Source organism: Balaenoptera ricei, chromosome 14 (genome assembly GCF_028023285.1).
Source record: "Balaenoptera ricei isolate mBalRic1 chromosome 14, mBalRic1.hap2, whole genome shotgun sequence".
In the NCBI taxonomy this organism is placed as follows: Eukaryota; Metazoa; Chordata; class Mammalia; order Artiodactyla; family Balaenopteridae; genus Balaenoptera; species Balaenoptera ricei.
The window spans coordinates 30,177,112-30,196,371 of NC_082652.1; the positions used below are offsets into that span (position 1 = coordinate 30,177,112).

Sequence of the window (19,260 nt, forward strand, 5' to 3'; positions counted from 1 at the left end):
ATGCCCAACACGCTGGCGTTTGGTGTTTTTCTTTAAGAACGACAGGGCACGGGTCCTGAGCTCCGAGATGAGCATCTGGCTGGGCTGTGGTCCTTCAGGCGAGAGATGGTCCTGGCTGAGGCGTTTCTGGTCGGCAGCAGAGAAAGGCAGGCCAGGTAGTTTCAGGGAAGCTTGTCACCCATCGGTTGGGAAGGAGTGGGAGGAAGTTGCCCCTTGGGTATCGGTCTTACCAAATTCCTGAACTAGCTACTTTACTTCATTGTGGTCAAACATACATAACATAAAACTTCCCATCTAAGTAATTCACACTGTCGTGCAACCATCCCCACCATCATCTCCAGAACTTTTTCATCTTCCCCAATTGAAACTCTGTCCCCATTAAATACAACACTCCATCCCACCCCCCATCATAGCCCTTGACAACCACCATCCTACTTTCTGTGTCTATGGATCTGACGACTCGAGGTCCCGCATATAAGTGGGATCATACAGTATTTGTCCTTCTTATAACTGGCTATTTCACTTAACATAATGTCCTCAAGGTTCATTCATGTTGTAGCATGTGTCAGAATTTCCCTCCTTTTTAAGGCTGAATAGTATTCCATGGTATGGATGGACCACATTTTGTTTACCCATTCATCTGTCAATGGACACCTGGGTTGCTTTCACTTTTTGGCTATTGTGAATAATGCTGCCATGAACACGGGTGTCCAATCTATTTGAGAACATGCTTTCAATTCTTTTGGGTATATACCTAGAAGTGGAATTGCTGGATTATATGGTGATTCTATGTTCAATCTTTTTTGAGAATCTGCCATATTGTTTTCCACAGCAGCTGCACCATTGTACATTCTCACCAGCAAAGCACGACGGTTCCAATTTCTCTACACCCTCACCAGCAGTTGTTATTTTCTCTCTTTTTTTTTTTTTTGATAACAGCCATCCTAATATGTGTGATGTGCTATCTCACCGTAGTTTTGATTTGCATTTCCCTCATGATTAGAAATGTTGAGCATCTTTTCATGTGCTTATGGGCTATTTGTACATCTTCTTTGGAGAAATGTCTATTCAAGTCCTTTGCCCATTTTTTAATCGGGTTGCTTTTTATTGTTGTTGTTGAGTTGACTAGTTACCGTTTTAACCAACTCTTTAGCTGGCATTAAGAAACCAAAGATGTCTTACATGAGTGTGGGAGTTTTGGCCTCTCTGTGGATGCTGTCAACAAGGGGACAGTTTCAGCCAAGGTCGGATAAAGGGAACACCTTTCTGTTTTGTGGACAGATATTTTTAAAATCTGATTTGTGCTCTTAATTACCACTATCCTTGGCTTGAATAAAATCCAAAAGACCTACAGGAACAACCATGGAGAAGCAGAAATTAAGGCCTAGATATCGTACCGGCTCTAAAGTTTCTCTTTTCCAAGATGCTTTTCTTAAATAGCGGCCATTCACAATGACTAAAGGGGAAGAGTTTTTCAACATGAAGAGTGATTTGTACCATGAAATCTCATTTGCTTCATGAAGTTACTCTTTGTTTGGTCCATGCTCTGATCCATGAGTCTCATCTGAGAAGCTGTCTTTCCCAGGCTCTCCCGTTAGGCTTCACATCACTCCCTCCCTCGCATCTCAGACAGGCTATTTTAATGTCAGGGTTCCTGTGCACACAGAAGCTGAGGGCTAGAGCCAAGGGACCAGAACGTGTTCCTTGCTGCTATTCTTTACACCAACTATAAAAAGCTTTCATTCCTGGGCGGGGGTTGGGGGGGCATCCCTATACCATTAATCTCTTAAGAAAGAAATCAAGCTTATTCTAAAAACGAAAATGTAACATCACATTTTATCAGCGAGCAATGTCCTAGGCAGAGGGGGGTTTTCCCACTGTGCTTCCTGATCCTGGCCCGGCCCTGGGAACAGTTAAATAACACAGTTTGCATGTACAGGGCGTTTGATGCCGGGGAAGTTCAAGTACATCATCTCCTTACGCTTCTCAGTCTCCCAAAGAGACCACAGTACACGTCACAGATGAGGCCATCAAAGCACAGAGAGAGAGAATGACATGGCTCAGAGGGATCTGGGACGGAACTCGGCTGTGGGGCTTGCCGAGCGCTCCCTTCTGGCCCCAGGCTGCCCCTTAGGCTGGGGTCTGCAAGGAACACACGTCTCCCTACCAAGGGCTCTGGTCCCTTGAAAAGGTCCGCTCTGGCTGATGACTGACACAGTTCTCTAGGCTTTGCCCTGTTCCCTGCCAACATTTATTTCTGGAGAGCTTGTTCGTCAGCATTTGCTGATGGATCCACTTGTTTCCCAGCATCTTCCCAGAATGGAAAAAGTTACTTGACGTGATCTTGTCGTGAATAAGTCAACTAGAGAAGCAGCCTGCATAAGACATTTCTTGGGCTAAATGTTTTGTTTGAGGAGGAGGAGAAATGGGGATAGAGGATGAAATGCCCCCTCCTAGAGTTCTGCTCCCCCGGGTCACGTTTCTCAGGAAGAAACCTCCACGGATGGCCGAGGATGATGCTGAAAGCTGTCTTCCCGAGTGCCATTCACCACGCGTGTGACTGAACTGCAGGCGCCCTACGGTGGGTCTTCCTACGCGGACATCCTTCCCGGCTCCTCTCCGTGACATGGTAGCTATTTGAGGCCAAGACCAGCGCCCTCCCGTTTTCCTATGTCCCACGACACCTAGGAGAATGCAGTAGGTGTGATACAGGTTCATGGCTCAGGGGCTGATGGATGGTTAGAAAGTTGTCCTCGGATACGTAACAAGATGAACAGAGCAGCCAGCATTCATCACAACCGTGAGCGCTGCCCGCCTTGTGGGAGGGGCCTCTTGGGGTGCCTTTCAGAGCTGGGATCCTAGGATGTTGTGGACTCGGGCTCATTCTGACCTCCCAAAGGAGCCGTGATGATTCCTCTTTCAGAAGAAAGTAGGGGAAACGGCCGTGGCCACACAGGTTGGGTCTCTGTAACTGTAGCCTTAGGGCCACACCCGGAGGCTGGCAGTCTGTCTGGCCAGGCCGGGGCAGCCAATGCCACATGCACACGGCAATGCTCGGACCCCCTCAGCCTGGTCACCGCCTGCCAGGAGCAGGTGGCAGGCGTTGAGGACAGAAGGACTTAGCCTCACAAGGACTCTGCACAGCAACCCGGTAGCTGTGATGCAACCACCACAGAGGGGCCCGGGCTGGAAGGACGACGGAAAAGGGTGAGAGAGGCACGGCCGGTTCCTCAGGGCCTGCGTTTGGCTGCCGGGTCTTCCGTGAGCGGAACCGACAGAACACTGCGTCCTGGAGGGAAGAAGGAGCATCGGTGGGTGCCCGGGAGCAGTACTGCATTTTCTAGAAATGGGATTTCCAAGAAGTTTAGACTCTGAGATGTGAGCTCCCAAAAGCCTTTCCTGTAAATCACACAAAAGATAATTTCATCTCCACCTTGCCTGTACATACACACTTTGCACAGAGCCCAGAGCTCGATAAAAGGACCATAAGAAGATGGTTCTTCAATACAAATGACTATAAGAATGGTTTCAGAAGAAAATGCTGATTAAATTTTACTTGTTTGATTGCTTCTTCCCCTCCTATTAATTTAAACGCATTTAAAGAGTTGAAGGAGACTCATCTTCATAATCACATCGGCTGTAAAGGCAGCGGACCCCACGTTTGGCCCCCTTCTCCCCTGCCCTCTGCCCACAGTGCTCGGCCAATGCCCCGCACACAGGACTTGACCCAGACTCTCCAATGGTCGGTTTCCTGCAGCCCAGGCGTTCACGCCGTCCTCTCAGCTTCCTGGACTTTTAAGGGATGAAATGTTTACCACTTGCATTGTCCCTGACAACAACGACTTCCTGGTCTGCTGACTCCTTAAATAAAAATCTTGCACTCAGGAATCAAGAAAAATAATGAACTGTTTCTGCACTCACAGCAGAGGCCAGTAGCTGTGCAGTGTGGCAATCGTGTGACTCTTCATATTTCGACCCAAATAAAATGTCCACATGAGCAAGCCTTTCGGAGGCCAGAACCCATCATCCGACCCCCAACGCCGGCTCTTTTTTCATCCTGTGGGCGGCACGTGCGGCCTGGCAGTGAACACCCGGCCCTGGGGGCAGGGTCACGGTTTTCTGTAAGGGGCATCCTGATTGAACATAAGGTGGGCTTCTGACACTGTCTCGGTCATGACTCCTTGAATGCCCTGGTCTTCTACCACCTCTTCTGACTACCATCACCTCTGCAAAACCCTCTTCTCTTTGCCCTGCACTGACCGAAAGAGCAGGGGCAGTGATTCCTCCGTGAGCTTCTGGATCCTTCTACTCGTGCACCTGTGACACCCACTTACCCACCCCGCCGGGAGCCACGCCAACCACATGCCTGAGGAGAGACCCCTTCCTGCTGCAGAGCTGCCTCCTGGAGCTGGGCGGAAACTCCGATGTCCACAGCCACGCGGTCCAAAGTCCCTCGGATGTCACAGATGTCACCATAAATCTGTGTAGCTCACATGCTCTGAGGAGGCTTGGGAAGACAAGCTCCCTCAAAAACAAATGACTACTCGCAGTCCAGAGGCCTGCAGGGAACTCAGGAGAGAAAGCACACGAGTACCCCTGCTTCCTCCCAGCGGTCCGGCACCCCCAAAACACTCTGCTGTGTTTCCGCCTCCGACGGGCAGCCCCACTATCAGCGTTCCAGGCAGGCTATTTCAGAAACGTGGCTTGGGGAGAGTGGTCTGGTTTGCAGGCAAGCCCTTTGATTTACGACCCTGTGGCCTCATCAGTGCAGGGTTTTGGAAAAAGACCAATTCTGCTTGCTTTGCAAGTATGATCCTGAGGCCCTGGCATTTCCAATGACCCCAGCAATCATTTGCTCTTAATTACTTTTGATTCTGCCAAGGAAAGAGGGCACCTGGCTAAGCCTCCACCACACAGGAATCCAGGCAGAGGGTAAGGGCTGCCCTGATGCTAAACTCGATTCAAGCACAGCATCTTCTTTCAGGGTTATTTTAGGGGGTCCTGTTTTTTTAATGAAGAGTAGACAACTTCATCCTGAAAGAATCCTCCCGGCTCACCTGATTCTCTTCAAACATCATTTTTTTGCCGAAGGGCTCTGAACCTCACAGCAAAGCTGTATAAAGCTTAGAAAATCAAGTTGATTTAAAATCTCTATTTTTACATGGTGTCCCGTTTCCAGAGGGGCTGAGACTAGTGGTTTTAAACTCAACTTAGCATTTAAACTAATTTTCAGCCAGGTCTCTTCGGACCGGCGATTAGGGAAGATGAAGGGTTCAGAGGTGGGGGGCGAGGCCTGTGGTCTGTCCGGATGTGCCCCCAGCCCTCCTCCTTCCCAGGGGGCTGGTGGGCGGGTCTGTGGGAGCCCAGCGGGCAGGCAGCACCTGGGGCTTTGGAAAGGCACCAGCGGCCAAGTCCGCTGATCCCTTCTCCTGGCCGGCCTGGGGAGGGATCTCAAAACTTCCTGACTACTTGCTCACTGCAGGCTAGGATGCACATGCCAGGGACAACAGGAGAAGAACGGGCCCTTTCAGCTCCCAGAGCCACGTGGACCTGGGCCGGCCTTCAGGGGAGAGCGCAGGCCAGGTCCTGGACGCCGGCCTGCGTCCGCCCAGCCCCTTCACCGGCTTCATCTGTGCCCACAGCGTTCCTCCGAGCCTCAGAATCCTGCCTTTTTGGAATCTGTTTTGAGTGTGGTGATGGAGTTTGGGTAGTATACGATCACGGCACAAATCGCAGCAGGTACAAAAACGTTCACGGTGACGAGTATCTTTCCCCCGGCCACACTGTCCCCCTCCTCTGAGACCATCACTGTTCCACTGCAGAAACACTGGCTCCTTGATCAGCTTACCTTCTTCTTTTATTACTAGCTTTACACATGGTATCACACTGTTCATGCTATTCTGTACCTTCCTTTAAAAAAAAAAAAAAAAGCTTAACAGTGTGTCCTGGATAATCTCCAAGATCCAAGGTTCTTTCCACCCTTAATATTCCTTAAATGAGGGATTGTAGCCTAGGGTTTAAAGAATTTACTTCTTAAGAATCTGGGAGACGGTCCCACAACTGCCCCTGCAGAGGAGGGAAGAGAAAATGGGAGTGAGAGGAGGGGCAGAGACGGAGGTAAGACGAGAAAGGCGGTTGTGGGTACTCCTTTCTTTTCCAGGCCTAAGGAGCGCTCAAGAGATCAAAAAGCCCACGTGGGCATCCGCAGGTGAGGAAACGGAGTCTGGACCCGACAACGTGCACCAACAGCCCAAGGTCAGGTTCAGAGTGGAAGCCGGCTGGTCCAGGCTGTCTGCTGCCTCCTCTGGGCAGGGGGCCTCCATCCAGCCTCCTCTCTCCTTCCTGGGCCCTGGCCACCCTACTCACCAGCATCCTCGCTGGAAGGTGAGCAGGGATGAAGGCCCTGCTCCTGGGAGGATCCTCCCACAGGCTCAGGCCAGGCTGGGTCAGGGCTCTGGCTCCCAGGGGGTTTCTGGATGAGCTGCAGACCGTTTTCACTCACGACACCCTTACTCCCGGAGATAATGTGAACGTTGGCTCGACTGTGCTCAAAGAAAGCCAGATGCACGTCTGAAAATCCCGTTCCCGCTGCCACCTGACACCAGGAGTTTGGAGAGAAGTGTCGTTAAGCTGCAGCGTCTGGATAAGGCGGCCACCTGCAAAGGTCCCTCGACGGTTCCTCCGTTTCCCAGAAGCCGGGCCCTCGCCCTGGTGCCTCCTAGGCAGAGTCCCGTCCTGGTGCCTCTGCGTTAGCTGTGGAGCAGGCAGAGCCCACTGCCCGCCCTCTCCCTGCAAGGACACCTGGGGTCCCCGGGGCAGGAGGGCCGCCCTCTCCCTCGCAGCCCCGCCTCACCTGGTGCCTGTAGAACTCGCAGGGCACAGCACAGCGGACCTGGCCGGGGTCTGCGCGGAGCCCAGGGTCCCCTCGGCACGGGGAGGGGATGTCCCCGAGATGTGCATCCAGAGGAAGCCGCCCCACCCGCTCGGCCTCCTGGCAGACCCCCCACAGTCATCATAAAGGCGACTTTCGTGACACAAGCTCGCGGTAACAGACAGAAAGAAGACAACCGAGTGGTCAGGAGGGGGCAGTACCAGCAGTACCCTCATCAAGCATGAGCGCGCTCCAAGGACTGAGAAGAAAACAGATGCTTTAAAAACAAATAAACCACCAAACAAAAGCTGGACAAGCCCTGCAACTGGAGAGTTGCTGTTCTAGAAAGGATTCCAGAAAAGCCGGTCTGATGGTGGGGGCCACTGGGGAGAAAGCCGCTGCCCCCCAGGCCCCCTTCCTGCCTCCCCAGCTTCTGCGGTGGAAATGACCCTGTTACATGCAGACAGGGACTCTAAGCCCGTGGGAAGGAAATGCCTGGTGAATTCCAAGTGTAATTACGGGGACTATCATTTAAGAAAAGAACATTAGAAGGTTTTAATTGTTTCCTGCCCCCTCCATCCTCCCCTCGGGTCACAGTGATTTCTCACTTAGTCCAATGGGAAGAGTGTGGGATCTGGGGAAATAGTCCAGTGGGGTCTGGGGAAAGGTTTGGATGCAAGTTCCAGCCCTGAAACTCACCAACCGGTGACCTTGGGCAGGAGACCACCCCTTTCACCTCAGCTGCCCCCTCTTCTGCTAAGAGGGTGGTCGTCACTGCCTCACAGGGTCGTCGTGGAGACGGAACAGGAGGTTCTAAGGGTCCACAGCCCCAGGCCAGCAGCACTGTCCCTGCCCCCGCCCCCAGGGCCAGGATCCCTGCTGGGCTGGGCATCTTCCCAGGTAGGGTTAGAACATCTCCACGTTTCCTGCAAGCTTTCCTCTTAGACTCACAGAAGAAGTTCCCAGAGGCTCAGAGCAGAAGGGAGCCTTAGGAATTTTCGAGGACGACCACCAAGGCTGTTCTGCACCACCAGTCCCAGGACCACCACCCTCATCAAATAGGAAAACCAAGGCCCCATCACAGAGCAAGGTCGTGGCCCACCCGGGGCCTCCTGACTGGGCTACGTGTCCCCCCACCCAACCTGCAGCCCTCCCATCCCCCATCCCCCCCAGCAGCCCCTCCATGATGCAGAGCCCCGCCCCTCCCAGGGGCTATGCAGGGTGGTGCGGGGTACCTTCGCATTCTGCAGCGGGGGCTGGTAGCTGGACGGCCTGTAGAACATCCTCTGGGAGGCGTCAGTGTGGATGTCACCCAGGAAGAGCTCCTCCACCAGGCGGTCCAGGTTGTGCTGCAGGTACTGCTTCTCCACGCGGACCAGCTGCAGCTCGTGCATGGCAAAGTTCACGGCCCGGGTGCACTCGCGGCCGCCCTCCTCCCGCCACAGGTCGTAGGGCACGTCCTGCACCCAGGGACCCCTGGCGGGCACAAAGCCAGGGCACGTGTGGTTGACCAGCTGGCCAAGCCGCTCCGCCACGGCCTCTGAGTGGCACACGACCTGCACGCGGTGCAGCTGGTAGTCAGCCTCGGTGCCGCCGCGGATGATCCAGGAGGCCTGGCGCAGGCGGATCTTGCCGCGGACCACCAGCGTGTAGATGGGGCTGGTGCAGCGGTTGCCGCCGTAGTAGAACTGGTAGGCCTTGAACGTGTTGTTGTGGTAGAACCGGTAGGACCTGGTGATGAACTCAGGGCCCGACCGCACCTCACAGCTGCAGAAAAGGGGGAGGAAGACGCTTGTGAGCCCAAAGCCACGAGGAGGAGGCACATCACAGTGCGAGGAGATCACGGTATGATAACAGGATGGTACTCCGGGCAGTTCACGGAATCCGCACAGCAACCTATGAGCTGGGGGGTGGGGGGTATTATTATTATTATTATTTTTATTTACATCCCAAGGATCATTTTATTCTTTATTTATTTATTTTTTTTGTTGAAGTATAGTTGATTTGCAATGTTTCAGGTATATAGCAGAGTGATTCAGTTTTGTTCTTTTTCAGATTCTTTTCCATTATAGGTTATTACAAGATACTGAGTATAGTTCCCTGTGCTATAAGGGTGGGTATTATTACTGTCCTGTTTTACAGATGGGGAAACTGAGGCACAAGAGCTGAGGAAATGTGTCCAAGGTCCCCTCACCAGCCAGCATCGGAGCCAGATGTGAGCCCGGGGAAGCCTGGCCCAGCACCTGTGCTCCCGGTTGCTCTACACCGGGATTGTCCTCCTTTCACTTTATGGACAAGACAGAAGGGCAGGAACCTGCCGTCCTCAGCAACCCCCTCGGCCTCACTCCCAGGCGGGAAGGAGGAAGGAGGGTGCGGGGCTGGCCTAGGAAAGATGCTCCCTGTGTTGTTAGAGATGTTGATGTCCTGACCACTTCCGTCGTCTAGACTGTGTCCACAGCAGCCAGGTGCCAGGTGTCTGTCGTCCTGGAACGGAATCTAGTCTCAGGGAGGCACCCCTTGGAGGCCATTGAAAATTCATCCCTTACCCCATCCAGTCAAAATTAGTTTTCCCTCTAGCAGAAAATAAAGAGGCAGGTAGGGCTCCTTCGGTTGTGCTGCCAACAGTGGCAGAATGTTTTCTCTTTTTTTTAATATTAATATCTTTTAAAAATATAATTACTTAATTTATTTATTTAGTTTTGGTTGCATCTTCGTTGTTGCACGCGGGCTTTCTCTAGTTGCGGCAAGCGGGGGCTACTCTTTGTTGCGGTGCGCGGGTTTCTCATTGCGGTGGCTTCTCTTGTTGCGGAGCACGGGCTCTAGGCGTGCGGGCTTCAGTAGTTGTGGCACGTGGGCTCAGCAGTTGTGGCTTGCGGGCTCTAGAGCGCAGGCTCAGTAGTTGTGGCGCACGGGCTTAGTTGCTCCGCGACATGTGGGATCTTCCCGGACCAGGGATCGAACCCGTGTTCCCTGCATTGGCAGGCGGATTCTTAACCACTGTGCCACCAGGGAAGTCTGCAAAATGTTTTCTGCTGTGGCATCGGGTAAAGGCTGGATGCCTAGGCCAGAAACACCTGGATGGGACCTTCCTCATCTGGTCTAACTGTAATCAATTTTTACACCTGCAGCACGGCCCACACCAGGAAATGAGGGGGTTTCCTTCCTTGCATTGGGCCAAGAATCTGTCCACTCATCACCTTTAGCCAGCTCCTAGTCTCAGTGACATTGAGACTTCAGTCTTATCAGTCTTGGTCTTTTTACCCTGCTTGTGTCTATTATTTATATATAAACTTATTAGATACAATAGTTCTGGTTTGAGCTGAGTGGCGAAATCAAGCGGTGGGGCTGAAATCCCAAAGGCCAGTGGTTCTCAAAACTACTATTAGTTTACAAACTGATGAATGGGCCACTTAGAAGTGGGTCCCATTAGCTTAGTAGAGACTGTCACCTACCGCAGATACCGCCAGACAGCAGCCAGGGGTGCTCTGAGCATCCGTCTCTGTGACACAGGAGGGACAGGAAGCCCATGTTCCTTCCCAGGGACAGAGGAGTCCTTCCGGGGGAGCAGCGATTCACGTCTGTTGTAGTTCAGACAGGAGGATCGCCGACTTCTAACACTTCATCTCAGCTTGAGAATCTGTTGATTTGGTCCCAAGCTCAAGCCCACTCACTTCTCCATTGCCCCACCCCCGACGCCCCTCACCCAGGCCTTGGTCATCTCCAGCTGGAACTGTTGAGTCTTTTAATAGGTCATCCCCAAGTTGAAACAATCTGGGACCTGGGACCCTTTTGCTGCAGTGCTTGCACCTGGACACATGTCTCCTCGGGCAACAAAATACAAAGAAACTATAAGAGACTAAAAATAACTGCGTGCATGCGCAGTTGGGGCAAATTATGGATAACAAGATACGAAAAGACCAAATAGCCAACTGCCACTTCTGAAGAGTCAGGAGCAAAGCAGGGTACTGCACCTGCCCCCTGCACTCAATACCACCAAGGGGTGGGCAGATCGCCTAAGCCACGCCTCCGGCCCCACCCCTGGACCTGCCCCTACCCTCAACCCATACAAGGAACCAGCTCACCCTTCCTTGGGAAGCAAGCAAGGGAACCTGTTGTTTGTTCTCGCTCCCCCTTGCTGCAGCAGGGGCCCCAATAAAGCCTGGCCTGAATTCCTTGTCTGGCCTCTTATCAATTTCTATTGATTAAGGAGGCCAAGAACCCTGGTTGTCCCCAAGTCACTCTTCCCACCACCCACGTGCAGCCAGAGCGCCCTGCAGTCAAGCTGAATCAGGTTTGAGCACAGCCCTTGCTGAAATCTCTTCAATGACGTCCCAGTTCTCTTAGATTAAAAGCCAGGGCTTCCCTGGTGGCGCAGTGGTTGAGAGTCTGCCTGCCAATGCAGGGGACACGGGTTCGAGCCCTGGTCTGGGAAGATCCCACATGCCACGGAGCAACTAGGCCCGTGAGCCACAACTACTGAGCCTGCGCGTTTGGAGCTTGTGCTCCGCAACAAGAGAGGCCGCGACAGTGAGAGGCCCGCACACCACGACAAAGAGTGGCCCCAGCTCGCCGCAACTAGAGAAGCCCTCGCACAGAAACGAAGACCCAACACAGCCAAAAATAAATAAATTAATTAAATTTAAAAAAAAAAGAAATTAGCCTTTTAAAAAAAAAAAAAAGCCAAACTCACAGAGACATGGCGTGCAGGGGGGGCCCTGAGGGCTGGCCCCGCCTCCTTCTTGACCTCCCTGGGGCTGTTCCCCACCCACGAAACAAGGGCTCCTGTCCCTGCTTCTCGGGTCCAGCCTCTGCCACTCCTACCACAGGGAAAGCTCTTCCCTGGTCTTGCACAGCCAAGGACATCTCAGCTCAAGTGTCCTCTTCTTGGTAGCCCTTCCTACCCCACCCTGTCCTAAAATAGGGGCCCTGGTATTCTCCTTGAGCACCTGTTTCTTCCCTCTTCGTACCACTTCTTTGTGTATTTGTAGAATTCCTGAAGACAGGGGCCATGTCTGTCTGGTTCACTGCTATACACACAAAATCTAGAACAGTGCTCGTGTGCAGTAAATATTTGTGAGCTCCAGAAATATTTGTTGAACGAAATGATAAATTATTTAAAAGTATGTCGCGTTAAGATTGTTTGTGCCAATACTGACCATGCGGTTATTTTGAGAAACCCCATTTTTAGGAAAAAAACAAAACCCAAAAACCTCTGGGTCTTCCTCATAAGATTTCTTTTTTCTCTTCTCTGGATGCCTGTGATCCCTCCCCAAGGTACCTGGAGGAGTGGTCTGCACAGAAGTGATCAGATCCCACCCTTAGCCTTGTGAATTTGCAACAATTTAATGCGCAGGGAAGAGATTGCAGGTCTGCCTCTGGGCTACTTTTAAAAGCTCTAATGGAAGATAAGCCAGAGCTCAAACTGGGATAAATCTCAGCTCCACAGCCTGGAAAAGAAGCCAAGAGCTGCACCCTGGCTGGTTGAGGTAGCATGGGTACCTTTTAACTTACTCTCAGACCCTGAAGCTGTATATTAAATTACCAGAATATGGCTAGAATATTCAGACCATCAGAAGCTTGCAAGTCGTGTTTCAGGGTTGGTGAAACACAGACTCCTAATTTCACTTGCTAATGGTTTCTTTTTATACAGGAGTGGTCCTACGGGGTTCAATAAACAAGGACATATTCACTCCCATGTGGGTTCACAGCGGTACCGTATCACCGCTGCTGAGGCTAAGATTTCAACAGGACTGAGCTCTGTTTCTTCACCAACCCGAGTTTCAAAGCGTCGCTTGGCTGTGAGTTAGAACTCAGACAACCCCAGAATCACTGTAGATTCTAGAAAGTCTCTGTGCACCTGAGAAACCCTAAGAAGGCTCTCCATAGCAGTGCGCTCTCCAGGACCTCCCGGGACCCCCGCCCCAGCCTCTTACCCGGTGGACACCCAGTGGCCCTCGATGGCAGGCGGCATCTGCACAGTGATCCTGGCACCATTGTGGAGATGTTTGAGCATGTGGTGACACTGGGATTCCTTGAAAGCCCTCCAGGCACTTTTCTCCAAGGACCTGGGGTGCGACCTGCTGTCCGGATGAAGGAGGGCAGAGCCCTCTCCCAGCCCTGAAACAGATACATGCAAGGCAGGTGTCAGGGGAGCCGCAGAGACGTGAAGCCAGCTGAGGCGCTGTCCCCGAGGCGGGGACATCCCACAGGTGGGAAACGCCAGGTTTTATCACTGTCTTTGCTCTCCTAGAATTCACATTCTACAGTGTCCCAGGAGATCCTCTCCCAGGTGAGAAAACTGGGGTCTGTGGAGATAACGAACGTGACTTGCATGAGGTCGCTTGGCGAGTTTCCTGGCAAAGCCTGAGCTCAAACCCAGGTCCACGAAACTGCAAACAAGGTCGTGCATCCCACGAGCAGCTGTGCAAAGCTGCAGGGGACAGAACTGCGTGCTCCAGAGTCATCAAGGCTGGAGATGGGGCTGAGGGGACAGGTAGAAAAGGTAGTCAGGAAGGGTGGACAGGTGCAGCGATACACAGATGGGAAGGCAGAGAGCCGGCAGCTTCAGTGAAGGGTGAACGGAGACGGGCAGAAAGGCGCAGGGAACAGCTAGGAGGCGCCCCACAGTGGGGACTCCCTTCTGCCCGCACCACCTCATGCACCTCGGGGTCTCTCAATCCCCAAACGGACGCCCTCTAGAGGGGGTGCAAGTCCTAGGCCCGCCCTATAAGGGCTCAGGTGTGGCATTTCCCCCAGTGATCTTCCAAGGCTGCCCCTCGGAGTTGGTGACAAACAAACATATGTTACAGGGTTTTGATTGCACATCTGTATTTTCCATGGGTAAAGGGACACTAAGGCTAAGTTTATCTTCACGTCGTCCAGGTTGGCCAAAATTTACACATGCAAAAGTACCACCAGCCTCGTGTTCAGAAAAAGGCAAGGAAAACAGATGGAGTTATCATCTGAGAGCCCACTGTTTCCTCTGAGATTCACTCCTGAAGTGACTCACAATCTGAGAGGTCTTTATTGTGGACCTACTAGGAATTCAGCACTGTGTTAGCAAAAAAAAAAAAAAAAAAAGACGACACTAGTTAGACAAATGTACAAAAATAAAAGATGGATGTTAATGAAACTGTGGTAATCGTTTTGCAATGAATGTTACATGCAACCTCACCAGCAACCTCATTCAGCCAAACCAGGTGAGTCACACCTGAGCTAGAACAAGGGCGACACTAAAACTCAGAAATCTGTGTCAGGTGAAGTAGACATTAATGCTCAGGGCTGTTAAGTGAGGACCCCCTCCGTGGCCTCGAGCTCCCATCCCAGGGAAGGCACTTCCACTGAAATGATGGCCCTGGGTGCTCTGTCCCTGACCCTCCCCAGAGAGAAGAAGGAAACAAGCCTGCTAACTGGTCTATTTTTCTCTGTTTCTTTGCAAAACCAGCCTGTTTTCAAAATACATAAAATACATGCATTTTGATCAGCCCCCTCCCACCCCCATAGTAAGGACCCTTCAGTGGTTGGGCTGTGGCACTGAGCCAGGTGGAAAGTCTGGAAAATTCAGGGGTGACCTGTTGGCAATCCTACATGGACATCCACCTGTACTGTGACTTCTGATGGGGTATTTATCCCAATTCCAGCATTTTAATCCCCATTTGTCTGGCACCTGTGCTGATCTCTCTCAGTTAGCTTTGAACCAGAGGATGGGGGGGTACCTCCACCAACCCCAAGAGTTGTGGTCATCTTGTTGATAGGAAGCACTTCCTGAATTCCCCGTCAGGAATGAAATCAAACAGTACAACTTGCCATTTGGTGGGTCAATTGGATGATAAATTGTAACGTGGCAAAAATACATATTTTAGCTCAAGTCACAAAGCACTGGGGTTGTGGAAGAGTCTTCTTTAAATATGACACCCAGCATTCAGTAAAGATGTCATGCTCTCACGATCAACAAAGCTATGTTCTAAAAATTGATTTATAAACCCCTTTACACCCTACAAATGTTTTCCCGTAAAGCTAAGGAAAGCTGGGAGAGGAGTGGATATCGGTGAAATTCTGGAGCTGGGCTGCTTGGGTTTGAAACTAGATCAGCCACTTAAAGGATTTCGTCAAATCCAAGACTTCAATGATTAAGATGCATCATTATTTTATAACCAGCGACAAAAACACTTGCATTTAAACGATGACACCTGCCTTAGCAGCAGTCCCAACACCCTTGGAGCATGCACAGGGCCTCCGACTGCTTTATCTCTCCAAAGAGATCTGGCACCGTGTCTGGCCTTCAGCTGCAACACTTCACTCAGGACAGGTAATCAGTTTGCTCTGCACGAATCTTGACAACAAGGCTCAAACACAGCCTTATCTTTTTGTGGCATCTTCCTTTCCAAATAACTGTTTCTCGGTGAGAAAATATGTAAGTGCAGTTACTACCCCCCTCACCGTGATAAATTCTCGCCCCACTGATGTTACACGGACACCCCTGGCTCTGTCACTGGGCTGCCTGATTTCCACACTGTTTTTCTTTTCAGCGCTGAGAGTGGAATTTACAAGTGAATTCTAACACTTGGCTGCAGCGTTTACTCTATTTTCAAAACCAACCTATTGGCAACTAAACCATAGATGGAGAGTAACAAGGACACACACAGAGGAAGTGACATGAGGACAGTATGGGTCCAGGTTCACACAGGCGATGACAGGTCTGCCGCATGACTGCCACCTGCAGGCTCACAGGGGCCAGAGGCCCCAACCACCGAAGATGTACACCCACTGCCCAGCCCTTATACATGAAAAACTGTAAATCCTACAATCGGTGAAACACATGATCAGCACTGTGACCATAAACAAGTCACTTAACTCCCCCAAGCCTTAGTGTGCTCATCTGTACAGAGGGGGTGACAGCACCGCCGTCACTCGGAGTTGGTCTCAGATTCACTGAGATCATTTCCTTTAGCACGTGGTTCACGGTTCTTGTTAGGCGTTAGTTGCTATTATTTTAAATGATGAATAGGCTCTTGGGGGTCCTGAGAAAGGCCTTCCTAACTAACAGAATGGCTGGAATAATGCTAAGAGTCTCCTGGAGCCCAGCTCACTCTGTGCTCTGGAGGGACAGTGTGCCGAGAGCGAGGCCCGGGCTCCTGGCGGCCAACTAACTGGTGACCCGGATGGAGAGCAGGGATGGTGACAAGCTCTACTCGGTTTAACAAATAACTACACGCTGCCACTCTGTGTAGCTTAGGGGCTGGAAGCATAAAGAAGACTGAAGGTAAGTTTTTCTGACCCGGAGGCTCTTAAGGTCTCACTTGGACTGCACATCCAAGGACAAGGGTGGGATGGCGGGGTCTGGGCAGGAGGTGGGTTCAGAGGCAAAGGGAGGGGCCGTGATGCTCAGGACCTGCGCGGTTGTGCAGGAGGCTGGAGCCGACAGTCAGCTTTTTAACCAGGGGGCGGGGAAGACATAAAATCCCAGAACCACCAATTTGCACATCATTAGAAAGCAGGCAGAAGATTAAGTCCCTCAGGGTTTCCAGAGACCAAGCTCCGTCTTGCTACTGCTCCTGTCAGACAGGAGCCAATGTCAGGGACCTGGCAAGGCCATCAGCCCACGAGGCCAGATGGAGGACTCGACAGCCAGCCCCTCCCCAGGACACAGTGGCTGAGGGCTCACTCGCAAGGGTGGGACTGAATTTTTAGGATGGGAAAATAGGCTTGGAATTTATTCCCTTTTTATCTTTTTCCTTTGAAATACCCACCACCTCGATGACCCTTAGGGAGCAAAATTAAAAGGGTCAAGTGACAGCAGGCATTGCTGTCAGGCAGGAGAAGCCGTCTCTTAGGGTCAGGTATGGACAGGGGTCACCAACACTTACTTGGCTCGTTGGGTGTGGGACGTGGATTACCTTCCCCCCCCCCGCCCCGCCCCCATGTGAGGCCTCCTTCTAGTAAATGGCTGGGAATGAAAAGGCCACTTGAAGCACCTAGTTCAGCCACAGGGGAGGCCATGTGGAACGCTCTCACCTTACATCCCATGACTTCCTTCTCAGCATCAGCCATGGGTGCCCTCCAAGGAGACCAGCCTTAGACTTCTGGTCAACCCAGGGACCCCCGTGTTCCTGCATCGCCAGAACTATGTCAGCTCCAAATCTGACACTGAAACTAGCAACTCACTCATTCAAACAATCAGAAAGGATTCTCTGCAGGGCCAGGCACTGTGTAGGCACAGAAGCTACAAACACTATGCCCCAAAGAATCCTCAGTTGGGGAAGAAATCAGAACCCCAATGGACTTATAAAGGGACTCAGAAAGACGGAGGGAGCAGGCAGCTATGCCTTGAAGACTGAACAGAAGTGGTCCAGGCAGAGTTTATAGCACATGCCCAACATAAGGAGGGGACGGGAGATTCGTGCAGGGGGGATGAAGAGGCCTTAGGGAGGGGAGATTGCAGGGTGGCCCAGGAGGGAACAGTGGCAAAACAAGAGGCCGGGCTGTGATCAAGAGCTGTGAGTGCGTCATCCTGAGCGTGGACTCGGCTGAAACAGGGAAGAGGAACCACCCAAAGCCTGTACGCAATGTAACGCAGGATTCCATTTTGAAAAGACTGCTTTTCCCTTTTTTTGGAGGGCTAAGAAGCAGGAAGATCAATTATGAAGCTTCTGCCATGGTTCAGTCCATTCAGGCATCATTTTTGCCTGAATAAATGAGAAAGATAAGAGAAGGGAATTGCTTTCAACAAAGCAGTAAATCTTTTTGGTGGTCCCGGAGAGGCACTGACCATCTTTGGCATGTTGTGGGAAAAGGTATTACCAAAAAGTTATTTGAAAAGAGAGGAAAGGAGGAAGGGAGAGAGGGAAAGACGGAGAGAGGAAAGTAAGAGTCTGTACTAATTTAGCACTACATCTGGAAAAAAAACTTTTGCAAAATACTTATGTGTCCACTTTCATACATCTTCAATTGTATAAATCAACATCCAACTTAAGGGTGGTGACTAGCTGTAATAATAGTTCCTGCCTGAGTGTACTTATTAGCTATAATAATAAATGTGCTTATCATATATAATAACTTTAAAACCTCCACTTGATTGGATTATCTGTGTAATGAGAAGTGTTGACTAAGCACAATATTTGGTTGTTGATAATTCTGCCATTGAACATTGAGTGCAGTTGACATGATCTTTCAGGCTCTTAAGGCAGATCACAGTGAGGTCATCGTTAGGGACATCAGTGCCTGTGGGATGTTGCTTTGGATACAGAGGTAGTGGGGTGGACAGGTGACAACCCTATTTAGTCCAAGAGAGCGTTTTCCCCCTTGTGTTTCTCATACGAGTGAGGAAGCACACGTGTAGGAGGGCACACACAAATAACATCAAGACTTTGATGAACTGAGGATTCTAGATATTTTGGTCAGTTGCGAAGACTAGTTCATTGGGCTCCAGTCATTAAGATTTTTGCTGTAAATGAATCCAAGGAAAAGAGCGTCTCGAAGGGTTAAACAACATCAGTGCAGTAAGAAAGGGACTGAGTTTTCAGGCTTCAAGGTGACTTTGGCTAAGTCATCGGATAGGTGCCTTTCGTTCCCCTGTACAAAGTGAAAATTACAGTAATGGGGATAATAACTAATGTTTGTAAAACACTCGAAGACTCACTTCACGCCTATATTATCTCATTCATCAAATTCCAGTTACTACACGGGAACAGAAAGGAGTGGGTGGAGAGCCAGGTTTCAATGTCAAGGGTTCTACGAACAGCCAGGCCCTGATACCAGCGCCAGCGGGAGCCACCACAGCACCGCCCCGACCAGTGGCGTTCTGATGAAGCAGGTTATCAAAGTGACTTCACTACGAAATGGTCTCCAACACCCGGGGTCCCATGGCCTGGACCCAGATCAAATGATTATGACAAGGGGGCAGCTTCTTTCAAGTACGGGTGGGAGAAAAATGTAGACCCTGGAAGGAAACTGTTCTCCTGTTGAAAACAAATTAATTCCCGAAGGCTTTAGGGGACAATTTTATAGATGACCATTTGCAGAGAACTACATGAGCTCCTTGGGCTCTGGAGGGTGTATCGCATGCACGGGTGTGTGTGTATGTAAGGGTTTTCCACTTCCACGGATGAAATCACTCACAACAGAAATCCTAAATGACTCCAGAATGATCTTTACTACTACCACGATTGCCAGTCTACTGTTCAGAGTGAAAACTCCCAGAGATAGCAAATAAAAAACCACATTTCCCCAAACAGAGGGAGCACAGGATTAACCATTTACATGGGCATCTGTACCCTAAGTTCAAGGCCCGTGAGGCCAGGTGACTGTTGGCATCACCCAAGTCACCAGACTCTGCACACAGAAAGCAGCCCTGAGCACAGGCTTCAAAGGGAACAAATGTAGTATTTCTC

General features: G+C 51.0%; 1 protein-coding gene and 1 long non-coding RNA gene across 3 annotated transcripts in view; both read right to left on the bottom strand.

Annotated features, from left to right (window-relative positions):
• The window catches only part of APCDD1 (APC down-regulated 1), a 30,766-nt gene that overhangs the window by 6,023 nt on the left and 5,483 nt on the right, over positions 1-19,260 (bottom strand). The window contains exons 2-3 of one of the 2 annotated variants that reach the window (XM_059895579.1): positions 12,805-12,988; positions 8,107-8,638 (exon numbers count right to left, since the gene is read on the bottom strand). In XM_059895579.1, coding sequence (XP_059751562.1) covers positions 8,107-8,638; positions 12,805-12,988 — 716 coding nt within the window. Of the gene's footprint in view, positions 1-8,106; positions 8,639-12,804; positions 13,089-19,260 lie in introns of those variants that run through there. The other variant, XM_059895578.1, reaches the window with a different exon arrangement.
• On the bottom strand, positions 1,818-7,990 carry LOC132348213 (uncharacterized). The gene is made up of 2 exons (XR_009497382.1): positions 4,335-7,990; positions 1,818-3,289 (listed from the first exon to the last, which is right to left on the bottom strand). It is a non-coding gene; the product is annotated as an uncharacterized LOC132348213 (long non-coding RNA).